The sequence below is a fragment of the Meles meles genome, chromosome 7 (assembly GCF_922984935.1).
Source record: "Meles meles chromosome 7, mMelMel3.1 paternal haplotype, whole genome shotgun sequence".
NCBI lineage: Eukaryota > Metazoa > Chordata > Mammalia > Carnivora > Mustelidae > Meles > Meles meles.
Genome location: NC_060072.1, coordinates 85,228,966 through 85,247,929, shown reverse-complemented (window position 1 = coordinate 85,247,929; position 18,964 = coordinate 85,228,966). Strand labels below are relative to the sequence as shown.

General features: G+C 54.9%; 1 protein-coding gene across 5 annotated transcripts in view; it reads left to right on the top strand.

The window, feature by feature from the left end:
* The window catches only part of RAPGEF3 (Rap guanine nucleotide exchange factor 3), a 28,579-nt gene extending 18,767 nt beyond the window's left edge, over positions 1 to 9,812 (top strand). For all 5 annotated transcript variants that reach the window (XM_046010931.1, XM_046010933.1, XM_046010929.1 and 2 more), the window contains 13 exons: positions 71 to 110; positions 2,630 to 2,711; positions 3,013 to 3,159; positions 5,097 to 5,194; positions 5,658 to 5,783; positions 5,877 to 6,058; positions 6,330 to 6,420; positions 6,524 to 6,574; positions 7,466 to 7,553; positions 7,901 to 7,965; positions 8,361 to 8,415; positions 8,545 to 8,616; positions 9,404 to 9,812. In XM_046010931.1, the coding sequence (XP_045866887.1) occupies positions 71 to 110; positions 2,630 to 2,711; positions 3,013 to 3,159; positions 5,097 to 5,194; positions 5,658 to 5,783; positions 5,877 to 6,058; positions 6,330 to 6,420; positions 6,524 to 6,574; positions 7,466 to 7,553; positions 7,901 to 7,965; positions 8,361 to 8,415; positions 8,545 to 8,616; positions 9,404 to 9,522 (1,216 nt within the window). In that variant the 3' untranslated portion in view covers positions 9,523 to 9,812. The remainder of the gene's footprint in view (positions 1 to 70; positions 111 to 2,629; positions 2,712 to 3,012; positions 3,160 to 5,096; positions 5,195 to 5,657; positions 5,784 to 5,876; positions 6,059 to 6,329; positions 6,421 to 6,523; positions 6,575 to 7,465; positions 7,554 to 7,900; positions 7,966 to 8,360; positions 8,416 to 8,544; positions 8,617 to 9,403) is intronic.
* Positions 9,813 to 18,964: the final 9,152 nt, after the last annotated feature.

Genomic DNA, 18,964 nt, shown 5'->3' with positions numbered 1-18,964 from the left:
TGTCTCGCCCACAGGGGTCCGTTGCTCCGTCCCTCACCGCATCTCACTGCCCTTCTCACTTGCTCCCCAGGTTGGAAAATGGCTGCGGGAATGCATCTCCTCAGATGAAGGTGTCTGCATGGACCAGCTCCTCTCACCTCTGTCTGGCCCCAGCTTCTTCCCTCTGCCCCTCCTTCAGCCCCCACTCCAGGGGCTCAGGCTGCGAAGGATCCCCACGCACAGACACACCCCTGGAGCCGGGATAGGTGTTCACAGAGCCCGAACTCTCCACTAGGCCTGGGGAGACACAGAGTTCTAGGGTCACCCCTCCTACCTCACCCCTACCTCACCCCAAGGGGCTTCTGTTGCATTTGGGAGGTAATCTGTGTTCATAGAAGCAGTTAGCAGTTCCGGGGATTGGGGGATGGTGCCTGAAGGCAGCCTCTGAAGCCTGAGGGTTCCTGGGAGTCAGAGGTGGCCAGTGCCTTCCCCCGCAGGGGACCATAGGCAGCAAAGGGGGATGAGAACATGTGCCTGGAGCCGAGATTTCTTGGGGGAATAGTAGGAGAAAGGGCTGGAAAGGTAGGATGGGGCCGGTCATAGGGAGTGCTGCCCTGGGAAAATAAACACCAGGCTCTCTGTGCCTGGTGGCCTGTGTGCCCCCTGCCCCCAAACTCTCACAATCTCCTTCTCTTCTATAGGCAAAGTTTGTTTCTCCCTCAGGGCCTGGAAATTTCTCTCTCTGGCTCTGGGCCCACCTAGATCATTATCTTTATGATCTCAGCGAAAATGTTGGGTTCTCAGAGAGGCCCCCCAACTCCTTATCGAGAGCACCCCCACCCTCTCCCCTGCCACGGTGTCTTCTGTGATTCTTCTCAAAGCCTTAGCACCATGTGGGGTACTTCTTTATCATCTGTTAGTGCCCGTCCCACCTAAGCTGGAGTGCTGGCTTTGCGAGTGAGGGGCCCGGACCTCTGTTTCCCCAGGGCTCCCAGGCTGCCTGGCTTGTGGCGGGTGCTCAGGAACTCGTGTGGAATTGCCCTCACAGGCCCTCTTCTAGGTGCTGTTGCTGCTGAAGTGGGGGCCAGACACCCCCGGCCATGTGGGGCTCACAGACAGGCAAAGGACAGAGCGGCTGAACAGTGTCGTGATGCCTAACGGCAAAGGCAGGAGTCTCTGGAGACAGAGAAGGGACAGGCTGACTCGGGGTCAGAATAGGGGAGCATGACCACAGGAGCTGAGAGCTACAGGGCAGGAGGGTCAAGGCGGAAGAGGCCCACAGTCCGGTTCCATGGGGAGGAAAATCCACCTGTTCGGGACCCTGCAGGAGGGAGTGTGAGAGGGAGCCACCACAGGAGGCCATGCTGAGGGGTTTGGTCCTTGTCCTCTGAATAGTGTGATGCCTTGGAGCTGTGGGAACCATGGGTTGACAAGGTCAAGTGTGTGTTTTGAGTAGGCCAGCCAAAGAGCTGGTGATTTATCCAGCAGACAGTGATGGCCTTGAAGCTGCATTAGGAAGCTTGATCTGGCTCTGGTCAGGCAGACAGGTGGGCAGGCTGGGTGGGGGCTGTGGGGGGAGGGGCAGGAGGCACCCAAGGGCTGATGGAGGAGAATAGTCCGGTCACTGTAGCACATGAGGAGGGAGGCAACTGAGCAGGTAGATCTGAGGGTTGGCCTGGGCTGGGGGGAGGGGCTCAGAGGAACCCCCAGAACAAGATGATAAGCTTTAGGGAAACCAGGACGGGAGTGGTCAGGGGGAGAAAGGTTACGAGGCAGGATGAGAGTGTCTGGGGGGATGGAGCCCAGATATGGAAGGATCCAGGAGGTGCTTGGAAGAGAGGGTGATGCTAGAGGCTGCGACCTCCCCGTGCAGGTGGTGTGAGACTGTGTGGAACTCTGGGGAGAGCTCCGAGACGTACAGACGTAGAGACGACCCACAGGCCAGGGTCTGAGCTCGGAGGATTGGCCCCATTCAGAGCTGGGAGGGGAAGAGTCCCTACGGGAGTGGGAAGAACGGTCAGGTGGGCCGAGGCACTGTGTGGTGGAGGCCTCCACTCCTTGCCTTGTGCTGGGGTCGCATGAAGAAGGGCTGTGGGGCCTGATGGGGCAGTAGTGTGTGGGGAGGTAACAGTGCAAAGGGAGGGAGGAGCACGTTAGGGTTCCGGCTGTGCTACTTAGCAGCTGTGTGGCCTTGGGCCTGTTATTAATCTCTCTGAGTCTCATTTCTATCACCTATAAAATGGGAATAATAGGAATATTTTTGTCAAAGGGCTATTGTGACTATTTAGATACTTAGAATAATCCTGTCCTCAGCCTGGCACGCAGCAAACAGCCAGCTAGCAAATGGTAGCCAGAGGAGGAAGAGGAGGAGAAAAGCAGGGCCAAGGGCTGGAGTGTGCTCATATTAGGACCACTCAGGGCCCATTTGGTAAAAGGGGTGACACGCAGGCACAGGAGCACTGACTTGTCTCTCCTCGGGGAGCCTTGGCGCCTGATGCCTACCCGGCTCAGGTCCACGCAGCAAGCAGAGACTGCTGGCGGTAGTGTGTGCCCTGTGCAGGTCTCACGTCCCCCTGGGACAGAAGCCTCTGCTGTGCCAGTTCTCCCCTGTGCCCCCTGTGCCCCAGGGCTTATTTTCTCTCCCTCTCAGACCAGGAACATGCCCGTTTGGCTCCCCGGACAGGACCAGCCCCTCCCCAGCAGGAACTGTGCCATTCGAGTTGGGGACAAAGGTTGGTGGTCCCTGGCAGCGTGCACCCTGCTGTCGTCATCCTTGACCTTAGTATGCCTGGCTGAGGAGGGCACACTGTACTCCTCAGGGTCTCTGTTCCAGGCTGCCAGACAGGGTGTGCCCCCCCAACTCAGGACCTCCCCCCCCCCCCCCCACTCTGGGCAGCGTATCCACTCAGGCTTCCCCTCACCACCCATCCTGCCTCCTCGGGACCCTCCCACTGCTGCATCTGCTGCGCGCTCACTTCTGGCTGGGGGACCAAGAAGCCTCTTCCTCCAGCTCAGCCTGGTCTTCCTCTCCAGTCCCCTATGACATTTGCCGACCCGACCACTCCGTGCTGACCCTGAAGCTGCCTGTGACAGCCTCCGTGAGAGAGGTGATGGCTGCGTTGGCCCAGGAGGATGGCTGGACCAAGGGGCAGGTGCTGGTGAAGGTCAACTCTGCAGGCGGTGAGTTGTGTCTCTGGGCGGGGTGGCCCTGAGGGAGGGGCCCCTCCCTCCGTGCATGCCCAGATTCCCGCCCTTGAATTAAGATCATCATTTTGTTCGCCTTCTTCAATGTTAGTGATGGTTAGCATTTAAGGGCGGTTTATTATGTCTCCAAAATGCTTTGCGTGTCATGCTTGAGAGCATGAGCTTGGGGCCGGCTGTCTGCAGTTCAGCCCAGCCCTTTAGCTCCCTGTCTGTGTGTCCTTGGGCAGGATTCTTCTTGATCTTTCTGGGCTCTTTTCAGCATCTGTAAAACAGGGCTGGTAGGAGTGCCGACATCACAGAGGAACTGTGAGGACTGAATGAGCCTATCTATTTTAGGGTTCAGAACGGTGGCTGGCCCAGCACTTTGTACATTAATTTTATTATTATCATTCTCATATATTCATGGAATTCTAATAACCACCTTATGAGATAGGTACTTTCATCCTATTTTCATTTAAGGAAACTGAAGCTCAAGGGGATGAGGCAATTTCCCCGAGTCAATGAGAGTGTCTGGCTTTTGAATTTAGGTAGTCTTCATTCATTTTGTCAGTTGGCACACATATTTGAGAGGCAGCTACGGGGCAGCAATGTGTTAGCTGCTGGAGGCAGCGTGGCAGGTGAGACAGAGAAGCTTGGTGACTAAGAGCATCCACAGAACCCCGGACCTGGGTTGGGACCCCAGGACCCACTGCCGACAAACTGTGATCTGATCTGAACAGAGTGCTTAACCTCTCTGAGCCTCTGATTTCTCACCTGTCCCATGAGCTCTAAAACTGCACCCATCACACAGGACTGCTGTGACCATTAAACGAGGTCACATTAAGAAAACACTTAGCCCGGGGCTGGCACAAAGCCAGTGCTTGGAACATGGAAGCATGAGAATTACCTAGACCTCCTTTCAGGGACCTTGGGCCATCAGAAACTACTCTTCAGTCTCTGTGAAGGACACAGCCCGGGCCTGACAGCTGCAGCTTAGAGTAGACAAGAATTAGGGGCACACAGGGAATAACGGCAAGGAGCGGAGGCCAGAAAAGCAAATCCAAATCCCCCTTCAGGAAGTGGGGTGTCGGGTTGAAGTCCTGAGCATCTGTGCTCTGCTCTGGGAAGCACCTCCCTCTGGTGGCGACTCAGAGAGTTGCAGCTGCCCCAGAACCAGAGATCCTACTATGTGACAGGAACTGTTCAGAGCACTAACCTTCCTTCTGATCGTTTAGATCCCCTCCCATGTCAGTAAACCCTATTTTCACTACAAACCCGCTGTTATCTGTGTATTTGCTCAGAAGTCATATACATATACTCCCAAACTAACATTATATAATTCTAAAGCTACCCACAAAGTAAAACTGCAAAACAGATGAGAAAAATAAATATAAGGAGAAGAGCTGATATTTTTTGGACACGTGATGGTCTTGCTTTGGAGGCTACCAGCCTAGAGAGTGGGGATTCACACATGACTAAGAACACGGGCTCGGTCAGTCGTTGCTGATGAAAATCAACACTAAGTAAAGCCCGTGTGAGGCACTTTCCAGTTTTCAAAGGGCCATTACATGCCTTGTCTACTTATTGTCACTGCTTACATAAATTAACTTGTTGGACCTGTGAGTAGTCAGGGTTGGTCTTGCTGTCTCCATTTGACAACAGAGGAAACTCTCGGAGACTTCAGCATTGCCCGAATATTGCCTGTGTCACTGACAATCCTTTCTCGTCTTCCTCGGTGTGCTGACCTGTCCATAACCTGGGCAGTGTGGATGTTGTGGGCAAGAGCACTTGCCCAGGACTCTAGCCCGGCCACTGGGAGAAGGGGCCTCCCGGCCTCCTGACTGGGGCCCCGACCCTGCCTTTGGTGGCTCCTTGACCTCCCTCTTTGTCCACCACTTCCCCACCCCCCAGCCCAGCCTCTGCTTTCTTTGCAGATGCCATTGGCCTGCAGCCAGAGGCCCGTGGTGTGGCCACATCCCTGGGGCTCAATGAGCGGCTCTTTGTTGTCAACCCACAGGAAGTGCACGAGCTGGTAGGAACAGGCAGGGGGCCAGGGAGGCGCTGGGTTTGGGGAGTGGCAGAGATGGGTGCAGGGGAGGGTCACAAAGAGGGGAGACGAGGCCCTGGCTCTGACTGCTGCTGGGTTTTAAGGATGAAGTAGAAGGAGTGGGCCTCAGCTGATGGAAGGTTCCAGAAGCTGGGGAAGGGAGAGAGCTGGTTGAGAGCTCTCAAGGAGAAAGAAGACCTCCTCTCACTGGAGACTCCCCAGGAGCCCTACAAGGAGGGGGGGTCTCAGCACTGGGGAGCTGGCAGGAGGACAGACGTCTCCTTGGGAAGCCTTATCCTTCAGAGTCCTACTCCTGGTAGCACCCTTCTCCTCCCCGACATCCCTTTGACCATGGGCATGGAGTCTCTGCCCCAAACTCTCTCCTCCTACCCCGCATCTGTCCCCTGGATTCCTCAGGTACCCCTCCTGAGCTCTCTTGCACCCACAGACCCCACACCCTGAGCAGCTAGGGCCTACTGTGGGCTCTGCGGAGGGGCTGGACCTGGTGAGTGCCAAGGACCTGGCGGGCCAGCTGACAGACCACGACTGGAGCCTCTTCAACAGTATCCACCAGGTGCGGGGAGCAGAGCTGAGGGGAGGCGTGCAGCCGGCCAGCAGGGGCACCCCACCTGGGGTGGGCTCATCTCTCCTGCTCTCTCCTCCCCAGGTAGAGCTGATCCACTATGTGCTGGGCCCCCAGCACCTGCGGGACGTCACCACAGCCAACCTGGAGCGTTTCATGCGCCGCTTCAATGAGCTCCAGTACTGGGTGGCCACGGAGCTGTGTCTCTGCCCTGTGCCCGGCCTGCGGGCCCAGCTGCTCAGGAAGTTCATCAAGCTGGCCGCCCAGTGAGTGTCTGTGGGCTGGGGTGTGTGTGTGTGTGTGTGTGTGTGGCCGAGTCCTGAGGTGTCCCTGTCCCCAGTTGCCTAATCTGCTATCCCCTTGCTTCCCTGGGTCTCCTAGAGTCTTTGCCTCCCCACCCCGTTTGGCCCCAGGCCCCACAGAGGCAGCGCTGGCCTTGCGGGGCCTGATCCTGAGCCCCAGGCCTGCTGCCGTCTGGGTAGGAACTCTGTGGGCATGGCTGTTTCCCCTGAGATCCTCTGGATCTTCTACCCATAGCCTCAAGGAGCAAAAGAATCTCAATTCCTTCTTTGCCGTCATGTTTGGCCTCAGCAACTCGGCCATCAGCCGCCTGGCCCACACCTGGGAGGTAGGTGTGATCTGGAGGGCCTCGTGCCCATCCTGGGAGTGTGGGTTGGGGCTAGGGCTCCCATCCCAGAGCAGGGAGAGCTCCATCTGCCTCTCCTCTACAGCGGCTGCCCCATAAAGTCCGGAAGCTGTACTCCGCCCTCGAGAGGTTGCTGGTGAGTGCTGGGCCTTGGCTCCTCTTTCCAGAAACCCCGATTCTGGGCTTCCCAGCAGGCCCTCTACCTTTCCCTGGCCACTTCCAGAGTTCCCAGCCCTGGGCCAGAGTCGGATTCCTTCTGGGCTGTGTGTTTGGGGAGCTGGTTTCTGAAGTGTTAGTAGAATGAGGGGGGCACAGAGTGTATTATATCCCGAGTGGTTGGGTGGGAGAACCTTGGCTGTGACCGTGAGGTCCTGTGTGAGGACCAGGACAGGACACATGTGGTTTCTGGCCTTGGGCTCCGAAGCGCCAGCGGAACATCGGAGGAACACAGGTCTCCTGCTGACCTGCCCCAGGCCCAGGAAGCAGGTCCTGGCACCAGACCCATGGTGGGCCAGAGTCTGTCAGTGGCCCCTCGGGAGATGCTAGAGGAGGCCAGAGACGAGGGAAGAGTTGAGGAGCTGGCTGCCCTTCCCATCCCCCTGCCAGGAATTGTTGGCAGTTAAGAGGTCTTGGGAGTGTTGAAGAGAGAGCTCACACAAAGGGTTTTTATCAGCCTGGCAATGAACTCTCGAGAAAAAAATGTATCTTGCGGCCTCAAGAGGTTCAGAGGAATTTACCCACTAGAGAGGGACAGACAGAGACAAAACAAGATGAGGGACAGAGACACACAGAGAGAGAGGGTTTTCCATGAAACCTCTGGGCCCCCGAAGTGTGTTTGGGGGCTAAGACCAGGAAGCCTCACACACAGATGAACGGTGGTGCTTCAGGTTCCCTCCCGCCTGCTGGGGAGCCCCCCTCGGGGAGACCTGGGGCCCAGAGGAAGCTGAGCTCCCAGCAGGTGGTGTTTGGTTGTGTCATGGTGCATGGTGGTCAGGTCCCTCCCTCACTGAGGCTTCTCCCCTCTCAGGACCCTTCATGGAACCACCGAGTCTATCGCTTGGCCCTCACCAAGCTCTCCCCTCCCATCATCCCCTTCATGCCTCTGCTTCTCAAAGGTAATTGAACCAGTGCTTACCTTCTCACCTCCACCCATCCGTTCCCGCGTCTGTCCGTTTGTCCACCTGACCCTTGGGGTGCTGATGCCGCGGGGGGCACAGATGAATCAGGAGTTCTCAGGCTAGAAGCAGTGTTGAGACAAGTGCTGGTGACATCAGATGGCCTCTGATACGAGGCCTGAGAGTTACAAGGAAATTGCTCCGAGGGGTCAGAGGGAAGCCAGAGGAAGAGGGCAGTGTGGGGCTGGGACAGGCCCAAGGCTCCCATGATTGGCCCTTCACCTTTCCTGGGCTGTAGGAGGGGGGAGGAGTTTGGGGATCTTGAAGCAAAACCCATCTCTCTGCAGACATGACCTTCATCCATGAAGGAAACCACACACTGGTAGAGAATCTCATCAACTTTGAGAAGATGGTGAGTTCAAGGAGAGTGGGCATCTGCCCCTAGAGTGGATTTGAGATATGGCTGTGTCCTTAGAAGGGAGTGGGGGGTGGGAGGTGACCTAAAGTCATTATTAATAATACAAAGTGAATACTTCTTTCAACGTATTTACTCCCTTGCGTGCTGGAGAAGACAGCCTTAATGACCTCACCGGGCAAACAGACCCCGAAGCCCTCTCTGATCTCTGTTCTTTCTCCCACTGCGTGGTCACCTGGCAGTTAGGGTTAGGGTCAGGGCAAAGCAGATACAGCCCCATCTAGGCCCTAGGAACACCCCCACTCAAAGGGATCTTGGTTTGCAACCGCCCCACAGGCCATGCCAGGGTCCTGCCCCTCAGGCCTGGTCTTCTGTCCTTACTTTGCCCACAGAGAATGATGGCCAGAGCCGTGCGGATGTTGCAACACTGTCGAAGCCACAGCAATGGTGAGGGGCTGGTCCCCTGTCCCCGCGCCCCCCCCCGGAATCCACATTCCCACCCCCGACCCCCACCCCTGCCCCTCCATGCTCTTGTGGGGCCCTGTCTCCCTGACTCCTGCCTCTCGCCCCGCCCAGTGCCACTGTCGCCACTCAGAAGCCGCGTATCCCACCTCCACGAGGACAGCCAGGCGGCGAGGATGTCCACATGTGAGTGGGGCAGGGCTGGGCATTGACAGGGCTGCCTCGGCTGGCGTTTCCCTGCACCTGTGTGTAGGAGGCTGTGAACTCTTCACCCCACCGCTCTGAGGAAGCTAGAACGTTCTCCCAACTTAAAGACGCGCAAACAGGCTTGAGCCCTGAAGTCACCTGTGGAAGGCTGGGGCAGAGTGATAGAGCTGGGCCCCAGATCAGGGGTCCGCTTATCCCAGACCCGATTTTTTTCAATTGGCCTTCAGTCGCGTGAAGTGGGATTAATCAGAGTCCGCGGTTTATCCAGCACTCTCATTGTTGGCCCTTTATTTTACGTATGTATCTATTGGGATCATAGGACGAACACTGCTGGACCCATGCCAAGCGGGAGCACGCTGACGATAGCTCCCTCTCCCTGCGTACTCCTCTGTCCTTGGGGGCCGCCATAATACAGTGGCACAGCTATATTTATACGGACAGACACACATACACCTAGAGCTTTAAAATGCTTCATGTATTTATGATGACCACAAAACTCTTCAGTTGCCCTTGCTTTTGAATTCAATGAAAGGGGTGTTATGCAGTACGAAATCTTAGAGACCTGTTTTTCCGAGTCTGAGCCCTTCCCCACACCTCTGCTCCAGACCGGAGGGCAGACTGGTCACTAGCTGGGCTGTGGGAATGGGCAGGGTGGGGGGCGGAGGGCAGCAAGGCTCATCTGCTCCTTTTTGTGGGGGGCAGGCATGGGCGCTACAAAGTGGCGGCTGTCCGCCCCTGACCACTCTCCCTCCCACCTCCCCGGCAGGCTCCGAGCAGTCCCTGAGCACCCGCAGTCCGGCCAGCCCCTGGGCTTATGTCCAGCAGCTGAAGGTCATCGACAACCAGCGGGAACTGTCCCGCCTCTCCCGGGAGCTGGAGCCGTGAGGCGGCTGGGGCCCGAGCAGGCACTTCCCGTCAGGAAAGCCAGGGCCCGCCCCGGGGCCAGGAGGCCCGCAGGTCGGCGGCAGCTGGGCAGGGCTCTCCCGAGTGGACTCATGGCCCTGGCGTGGGCGGCATGGAGGCGGCTGTCCCCCGTGATGACAGACGGCCAAGGAGGACCTCGGAGTGGAATGAGCCGGGGCCCAAGGCCAGGGAATGGGGGGCAGAGAGGCCCTGGAGCGGGCGGGAGAGCAGAGCAGGCGCTGGAACTCGGTTCAATAGAGCTCTCCACACCACGTTTTTCCCAGAGTCTGTGCGTCTGTGGCTTTCTCCTCAGGCCGCCTCCGGGCGCTTTGTTTTCATGGTGGACAGAGGGAGCAGGTCCCATCTGTGCGGCGGGTGTGCAGGCAGGGGCAGGGCCCGCGTGGCCCAGGGAGGGGTGAGGGAGGAGGGCCCCTGCGGGTCTTCCCAGAGCACAGGAACAGGAGATAAACAGTCGGGTGTGGCAGGGCCTGTTTGTATGGGAGGGGTGGCCCCTGACGAGCCTGACCGTTAACAGAAATAACCGGGGATGCGTGTTCCGAGGCCAGCCCTGTGGGGTGTGTCAGTGAAGGCCGAAACCCTCCCAACCCCAAGAGCTGGGGAGGAGGTGTTGTCTCTGGAGTGGACCCAGGGAGGCTGACAAGCATTCCCACTGCTGTACAGGGTCTCTGGGAACCAGGCAGAGCCCCAGCAGCTGCTGGGGCCTGGAGTCCCCGTCAGTGGCCAGCGGGGGTGACCCTTGGTTCTCCATTGTGGCCTGAGAGCTCCGTTACAGACCAGCCGCCACTGGCTCCTTCCACCCTCCCCCTTGGCTGCACTTGCTGTCCCTCTGCCTGCAGCACGCCTCAACCTGGTGGGTGGTCCTCTCCACAAACCCGAGGCCTGAGAAATGGCCACTTTGTGGACGGTGAGAGAAAGAGCACTGAGGTGGAGGCCTCTGAGGGGCGCCATCCCTTTCCGAGACCTAGCAGGCTCCCAGGAAATCCAGTTTCTTGAGAATGGTCCCAGCCAGCTCTGCCCACATTCAGTCCTCCCTCCCCTGCCCCTTCAGCACTCCTGTCCCACCCAGGGAGCTCCTCTGACGAAGTCCCAGGCAGGGCTTCCCTCCTCTCTCAGCTTCCTATGGCCCTGAACCTGGTAGGGGGAGGTGCACTGTCTGGTTTAGAGAGGGACCTCTTGGTCTTGGGGAATGACCCCAGAGTAGGCATTGAGCAGCAGGGCCTGAGGGCTTCTGGAGGAAGTGGGCCCCTTTCTGGAGGCCAAGGAGGCAGCTGGTGTGACCTCATACTGGCTCAAGTCCACTTCCTCTAACCCCTGCTTTGCCAGACCTCTTATCCCAGTGGTCAGGGACACGTGTGCAAACTGTTCCCAGAGAGAATTAGAGCCTTTCGAAGGAAGCAGCACAGCTGGGATTCCACCTCAGGTTTCTGAGAGAATTCCAGCAAGTTAAGGAACAGTTCCCTGCCTCCATTTCTCCATCTGTAAAATGGGTATGATGATCTCAGTCCAGCCCTTAGTGACAAGTCAAACCACAGCTCAGCCTCCAGAGCCATGGAGACAGCCTTGATGGTCTGGTGTTCTTGGCCTGTCGGGGTGGGTAGAGAGCACCCAAACACAGCCTTGAGTGAAGCTAGGCAGAACCCACTCCTCCAGGGAGAGCCTGAGTAGAGCAGATGACAGGGTAACCAAGCCAGTTCCCTTGCCTATGGGTGGAGATGCAGGACCACGGGGCACGGAAGCTTCCAGAGCTGAGCAATCATGACATGAGGCCCAAGCCTTGGTGAGTCAGGACTCCCAGGGGCACTCTTCCATCTGAAACCCATTGTCTGATGAGGTTTTGGCCAAGAGCAGACCAGCCGCCGGCCATAGCCCTTCACCAACCTTTCAGACTCCAGAGTGAGACAAGCCTTCCAACAACAGAATGGAAGCCAAGCGTGGTCAGGACTGGTAACCTCCGTCAGCATTTCCATTTTTGTTCTCTGTGGTCACACCTATGTCCTGAAGGAACTTGGGCAGCACATACACCTTCCTTGTGCCTTGGACCGCCCTACAACCTCCCAGCTGCCTCAGTCTCTGGGGCACACCTTTTGAGCCTACTGGGAGAGGCCCAGCTGGGAAAACAGTGCCCAGGATGGGCAGGAGGACGCAGGTTGGGCACTGGAGACGCTGCTGACTGGGCTGGGTCACCACAGAGGAGGGAAAGGTTCTGGGTCATGGTGGCTTCCTCCTCTGAGGGCCACATCAGCTTCTGTCTGCCTGACCGCCGAGGCATGGGGTGGGTGGGAGGCATCTTCCCGTGCCATGTCCCAGCAGCCCCGGCTGCCTGTAGGGGACTCCCAGTTAGTGTCCCAGCTTCAGGACAGCTGTGACGGGAGAAGGAACTCATGGCACTGCTGGGAGAAGAAAGGGTAAGATGAGGCCTTAAACAAGTCTCTTACCTAAAAGGAGGTAAAGCAGGGAAGAAAGTGTGTGTGTGTGTGTGTGTGTGTGCGTGTGCGTGTGTGTGCATGAGTGTGCGCGGGCACCTGTGCCCCACGAGGGAGAACAGAACGGAGCAGGTGATTCCTCCTCTCAGACACACACGCATACTCACCCCTCCCTCCTCCCTTACCCCTTCTCCTTAGCTTCCCTGGGAAGGCCAGGACGCTAATTGTGGGGTACACACCAGGAAGGGTCATGCCTCTCCAGCAGGCTGAGCAGGATCTGGTGAGAGGGGAGGGCAGCCTGGGAACCCGACTGTCTGACCCTCTGGCTGCCCCAGCTCTCTCTTCCCTGGGAGCCAGCCTCCCCCACCAGCTCTGGGCCTCTGGCCGCCAGGCTTCCCAAGCTGCAAAGATTCGTCTTTTTAATATTGCTATTATTCATAGTACTGATCATGCCGATAGGCTTAGATGTGAATAGTTTCCATTCTTTCCAGCGTACTTCGGCCTCTATTATTTTTATATGGAGAGTAGCGCACGTAATTTTACCCCAGCCCCCATTTTATAGTCAAACTGAGGCACAAAATGATTTGCCTGAGGTAGCATAGCTGGCTAATAAGCAGGTGGACTGGTGAGACTGGAGTGTGTATCCGCTGGGCCCGTGCTGCAGACCTTTGCTCACCCCTGCCCTTTCCTCGTGCCCCTGGTGCCCCAGGTGCAATCTCCCCGAACCCAGGCATTTTCTTCTCTTAGAGAAATAGGTTCAGGCATGTACGTTCCCTGCACACCCCCCCAACTTCATTCTCAAAATCTTATGTAGTAGGGGCTCTGTGGATGGGACAGGCCGTCCTGGCCTTCCTGGAAAAGACCTCCCCGCCTTGCAGACAGATCTGGAGCCAGGCTGTCAGAGGGAGCGGATGCTGCAGAGCGCAAGCCCAGGGAGGAGTGGATTCCCACGGGGTCTTACTGCTCGCCCCTAAGCATTTGGGCATTGCTCTGCCTCCCGGTGTTGAGATTGCTCTCCCCTCAGCAGGGCACGAGCCCCCAAGGATCCTGAGTATCAGACAGCTAGCGTGGCCGGCGGCTGGGCAGACTCTGACCAGGCAGTTGGCTCCCCCTTCCCTTCCATGGACAGATAGGCCAGAGCGTAAACGCATTTCCAAAATGTATCCTGGTATCCTGCCCCATACAGGAGTGCTAGGCTTCTCACACAGGGGCCAGGGCCGGGGGCTGGACCCAAGGTCCCAGCCTGTCCAGGTGCCCTGTACCTTCACCCTAGCCAATCCAGGCACCCGTCTCTGAGATTCTGAACTCTCCAAGCCCCAAGCCCCAACTGGACAGGGCACCTGAGGACAAAGGGGCTTGCAGCCCCGGTGATGAGTGACTATCCGTTCCTCCCAGTGATGGTGAAAGCTGATCCTCTGAGAAGCCAAGTCTGACTCAGCTGTGCTTTGAGAGTATCTTCTTGGCCATGCCGGGGGCCTTCCTGGAGGAGGTGGCCTTGCCAGGGCCAGAAGGGCTGCTGATGGTAGTAGGTGGCACACTGGGGAAGAGGCATGGGCCCAGTGACCCCCAGAGGAAGAGGAAATCTGGGCTCAGAGCCCAGATCCACTTTTTATTGGAAAGTGTGGAATTTCAGTTGTTCGTGTCTGTTTAGCCTTTGACCCATGTGGACCCTGGGTGAAGAGTCCTATGCTTAGGGTCTCGTCTGACTCTGCCTGACACATTCTTGGCCCTTGGGGAGAACTCAGGGCCTTGGTTTTCTTGCTGGGGTGTGAGTTGTGGGCAGACAGAGCCTTCTCTGGGTTGCCAAGTGGCGGAGAATGCAGGCTTTCCTGGCACTGAGAGGACTGTAGCCAGCAGGGGGTGGAAAGAGGGTGACTTTTTGCTGGGGTCATGACAGCAAGGCATTTTTAGCTTACTCAGCCTCCCAGAAAAGCGCCCATCAAGTCGAGTGGGAGGCGTGCAGGTGTGGGTCAGGGCCGTCCTCCGTGAGGGGCAGTGGGTCGAGCCCCCAGGACCCTGGGCCTCAGCGGCCACATGGCCTTGACCTTGGACAAGCCTCTTCCTCAAGGGTTTGGGGTGTTCTCCCACTCTCAGTGTCTTGGCTTAAGCTGCTCAAGTCAACCAAAGAGAGGAGGGGTTACCGAACTCTCTCGGTCATAAAGCTGCAGACCTTCGGAGCATCTGCCCGGGGTGGCCTCCAGCCAGGACCGCCTGAGGGAGGGAGGGCCAGCTGCAAGCCATTTGATTAGAAGGATTTCCAGAGAGTCCCTACCCCTCAATATTACAGCCTGCAGCCTCCCCGAATTCTAGTTGTCTCTATGCAGTCCTCTTATGTACGTACCTTGGGAAGATGCTAATGGTCTCATGTCCAAGATCCTCATCCTTCTTTTTTTTTTTTTTTTTTTTATTTATTGATTTGACAGAGAGAGATCACAAGTAGGCAGAGAGTCAGGCAGAGAGAGAGGGGGAAGCAGGCTCCCTGCTGAGCAGAGAGCCCGATGCGGGGCTCGATCCCAGGACCCTGAGATCATGACCTGAGCCGAAGGCAGCGGCTTAACCCACTGAGCCACCCAGGTGCCCCGATCCTCATCCTTCTAATGGCCACTTTAAGGGAGAAAAAGGAAAGGAAAAGCTCAAGGCAATGCATTAGGGGAATTTTGTTCCTCACTGAAGCTCCTAGCTCCCCTCTAGATCTAGCTTAGTCCTCTAGGCGGTGGCCCCACCCCCCTGAAAATAAGTGGTCCCCTTTGGCAACCAAACCCGGTGAGCCAGACAGTGACTCACTGAGAATCATCCCCCCAAACTGGGAAATACTCAAAAGTAAAATGCTTGAACATACTCAGAAGCACATTATATTCTTAAAATACAAATTTGGTTTTGCAATTATAAAAAGGAATCACATTATGAAGAGTTTAGAGAAACTGCCACTTTCTCATGCTTCACGTTGTCTTAAATGTCATTTTTTCACAGCGGCTTCCCTAACCATCCTATGCAAATTAGGTCTTTTGTGGCCCTGCCTTTTTATTTTTAATTGAAGTATAATGAACGTAAAGGGTTATATTAGTTTCAGGTGCATGGTATGATTCAGCAGTTCTATGCATTACTCAGTGCTCATGATGGCAAATGTGCTCGAGTCCCCTCCCCCACTCTCCCCTTCGCCCCACCCACCTCCCCTCTGGTAACCATCAGTTTGTTCTCTGTATTTAAGAGTCTGGGTTTTTTTGTTTGTCTCTTTTTCCTTTGTTTGTTCCTTTGCTTTGTTTCTTAAATTCCACCCATGAGTGAAATCATATGGTATTTGTCTTTCTCTGACTTATTTCACTTAACATTAGAGCCTCTAGGTCTATCCATGTTGTTGCAAATGGCAGGATTTCATTCTTTTTTCTTTTATGGCTGAGTAATAGTCCACTACAAACATATGTGTATGTTTATATATGTATATATGTGAGTACTGTGTATATATATATATATTAGCACTGCTTCTTTCTTTATGCATTCATCTCTCAATGGACACTTAGGTTGCTTCCGTATGTTGACTATTAAAAACAATGCTCCAATAAGCATAAGGGTGCATATATCTTTTGGGGTTAGTTTTTGTTCTCTTTGGGTAGATACCTCCAGTAGTGGAGCTACTAGAGTACGTGGTAATTTTATTTTAAAAATTCTGAAAACGCTCCACATTGTTTTCCATAGCGACTGCCCCAGATTGCATTCCTACCAACAGTGTACGAAGGTTCCTTTTTCTCCACAATCTTCACTAACACTTATTTCTGGTCATTTTGAATCTAGACATTCTGACAAGTGTGAGGTGATATGTCATTGTGATTTCAGTATGCACTTCCTTGTTGATGAGTGATGCTAGGCATCTTTTCATGAGTTGTTGGCCATTTTTACGTCTTCCTTGGAAAGATGTCTATTCAGGCTCTGCCCATTTTTTTAGTTGGATTTTTTTTTTTTTACAGTATCAAACTGTAGAAGTTCTTCATATAGTTTGGATGTTAACCCTTTACCAGACATATCACTCGCACATGTCTTCTTCAATGGTTTTCTTTGCTGTGCAAAATCTTTTTATTTTGGTGTAGTCCCAACAGTGTAATTTTGCTTTTGAATCCCTTGCCAAGCTCTGGAAAAATGTTCCTATGGCTGAGGTCAAAGAGATCACTGCCTGTGTTTTCTTCTGAGAATTTTATGGTTTCAGTCTCACATTTAGGTCCTTAATCCATTTTGAATTTATTTTTGTGTATGATGTAAGTAGTCCAGTTTCATTCTTTTGCATGTAGCTGACCCGTTTGTCCCAATACCATTTATTGAAGAGATGGTCTATTCCCCATCGTATATTCTTAGCTCCTTTGTCATAGATTAACTGACCATAGATTTCTGGGTCTCTGTTCCGTTCCATTATGTGTCTATTTTGATGACCACAGCTTTGTAGTATATCTTGAAATCTGGGAGTGTGGTACCTCTAGCTTTGATCTTCTTTCTCAAGATTGTCTTGGCTGGCCCTGTTTTTTTTTTTTTTTTTTTTTTAAACACACACTATTCTGTCTTGTTATGTGCCAGGAACTATTCTAAGAGCTTCGCAAGTATTAACTCATTCAATTTTCACAAGAGCCTTGTCAGGAACTCTTCCTTGCTCTGTTTTACAGTGATGGGGGAAACCAAGGCCCAGAGAGATCAGGAAACCTGCCCGGGGTTGTATAGCTGGTGAATGGTAGAATTGGGATTCAAACTCAGTAGTCCCAGCATTGGGTTCTGCTCCCCAATCCCAGCTCTCCCTATGCTTTGTCCGTTGTCTCCCTCCCCCTTTGGAGGCTGAACTCCTCATCCTCGCACCCATTCTGCTTAGTGAAGTCAGGCGAACGAATAAAGGCTGAGAAAGAGGGAAATTGGCCATAAGCCAACTACCTTAGACACTAATTATGACAGTTTTGAAAGACTGTAGATCTTCACACCCTGGGTAGGAACCGCTCCTGCCAGTTCCACTATTGTCTTTGGGAGGCCAGAGCGGCCACAGCTGTGCCGACACACCTGGGGCAAGAGGCTGGTGGGGTGCCTGGTGACAGTGCCCGGCTCCTGCTCGGCAGCTCCCCACCCTCCCTCCTGACCTTGCCCTTGCTCACTCCCTCGCTGTCTCTCTGAACCTCCTTATCTTGGTCTGCCTGTCTCATCTGCTTCTCTTTGTTCCCAGCTGTGCCTCCAGAGCCTCCCCCAAAACTATTGGGGTTTGAGGACATGAGACAGAAACTTAATTTTATAAACACCATTGGGTAGTGTAAAACAAACATTAGCACAGCAGCCAAAGCGGGGGGGTGGGTGGGATGTAGGCAGGTGGTTACTTTGGGATCCTAAAAAGTGGAATAAGGTTGAGTTATCTGTTACATTGTGGACTCAGAAGCTGCCGGAGTCCTAGGTCGTGTCTGATCCCTGTGTGGGCTGCCCCTAGCCATGGTGGTGCCAAGGGAGTGGCTTGTGGGGAGGGGCATTAGATTTCTATGAGTTCCAAGCAAACCTACAATATTGCCACAAACGGTGTGTTTGCTATGAAAACATAAGTACACAATGAGTGCCTAGACCCCATTTCCACCCACTGCCCATAAGGCCCCCGCGGAAGCCTCCAGATCTCAAAGAGGGCCCTGTCTGCACTCTCTGGCTCACCATCTTCCGTCAAGACTTTGTAATAAGTGGGGCTGGAAGGCTCAGTTCGCTCCTTCATTCATTCTTGGCCCCTTGTCCGTGTTGGTGGTTATTTAACAACCTTCAATGAAAATACAAAAAAGTAGAGGGGACCCAGGAAGCAGAGGTGAAGAAGCAGCCTGTATGGATGAAAAGTTAAATGGCAGTGCAGGGGTTAACTGATGCCATGCTGGCCACACCACCTGAGGGGCTGGGATATGTCAATGGCGCCCAGGACAAATATCAAGAACTGAGTCCACAGGCAGGAGCAATTCCTCTGGTTGGAAGGCAGAAGTCCACCTTCATGGGAGGGTGGGTTTGCCCTGGGTGTGGAGGAGAATAGGAGGTAGAGAGCCCAGGGGAAGGCATTGCAGGCAGAGGACTGGCCTGTGGTTTGGCCAGCAGAACCAGAAGCACAGCCCGGGACTCTGGTGAGTGTCCTCGGTGGCACACATCTCTCTGACTCATGCATCCACGCGACTTGGGGGGGGGGGTTGGTGAGTGTGACGCTGAGTATTAGGGCTGCCCACAAACTTAAAAAGAAAGGCCTGGAAACCCAACGGTGGGACACAACCTACAAGCCAGTGTGAAAGCAAACCCCATGTGGAGCTATTCTAGAACATGTTCAGCGAGAGGGGGCTTCAGACTGAGCTGGGTCACAAGTGACCAGATGTGGGTGACTGTCCAGGTCTCTATCCTGGGGCACTTCCCGGGCCACAGTGGGATGGAGCCTGTAGGTCTAGCATCTTCAGGGGCCAGGGGTCTGCTTGGGAGGGGACTCTAGGCCTCCTCTGAGCTGGGCTAGCTGCAGGACCTGTCCAGTTCTGGTCTTATGCTGAAGTGACTGAGCATTGGTTTCACAGAGGACAAGGCTGACCTTGGTGTATGTCCCCTGGGCCATAGCCTCTGGGTCCTGATGACCCCTTACCACTCTGGTAGCTCAGAGATGTGTGGGATCTACTTCCAACAGCCGTCTAATGCTGAGGCTTCTCTGTCCTCTGTCCCATGGGAAACCAATAGGTTCTAAGAGCCTGTTTTCCACCCTGGCCTGAATCCCACCGGTCCGGGAACAGCACAGCACTGGGCACCCTAGTGAGTGCTCAGCAAATATTTGCTCATGGAATTCCCATTCCCCACACTGCTGACCGCCTGAACTGACTGCCTCCTGGATCCTTGCCCACGTGCCTTCACCCTCCGCAGCTGTACTCTGGCCTCACTTCTTGATAAGGCATCTCTGTGCGTGTTCTCGCCATGGGGATACCATCCACCGTTCACCTGTCACCACCCCCTCCAGGCCCGAGTCTCCA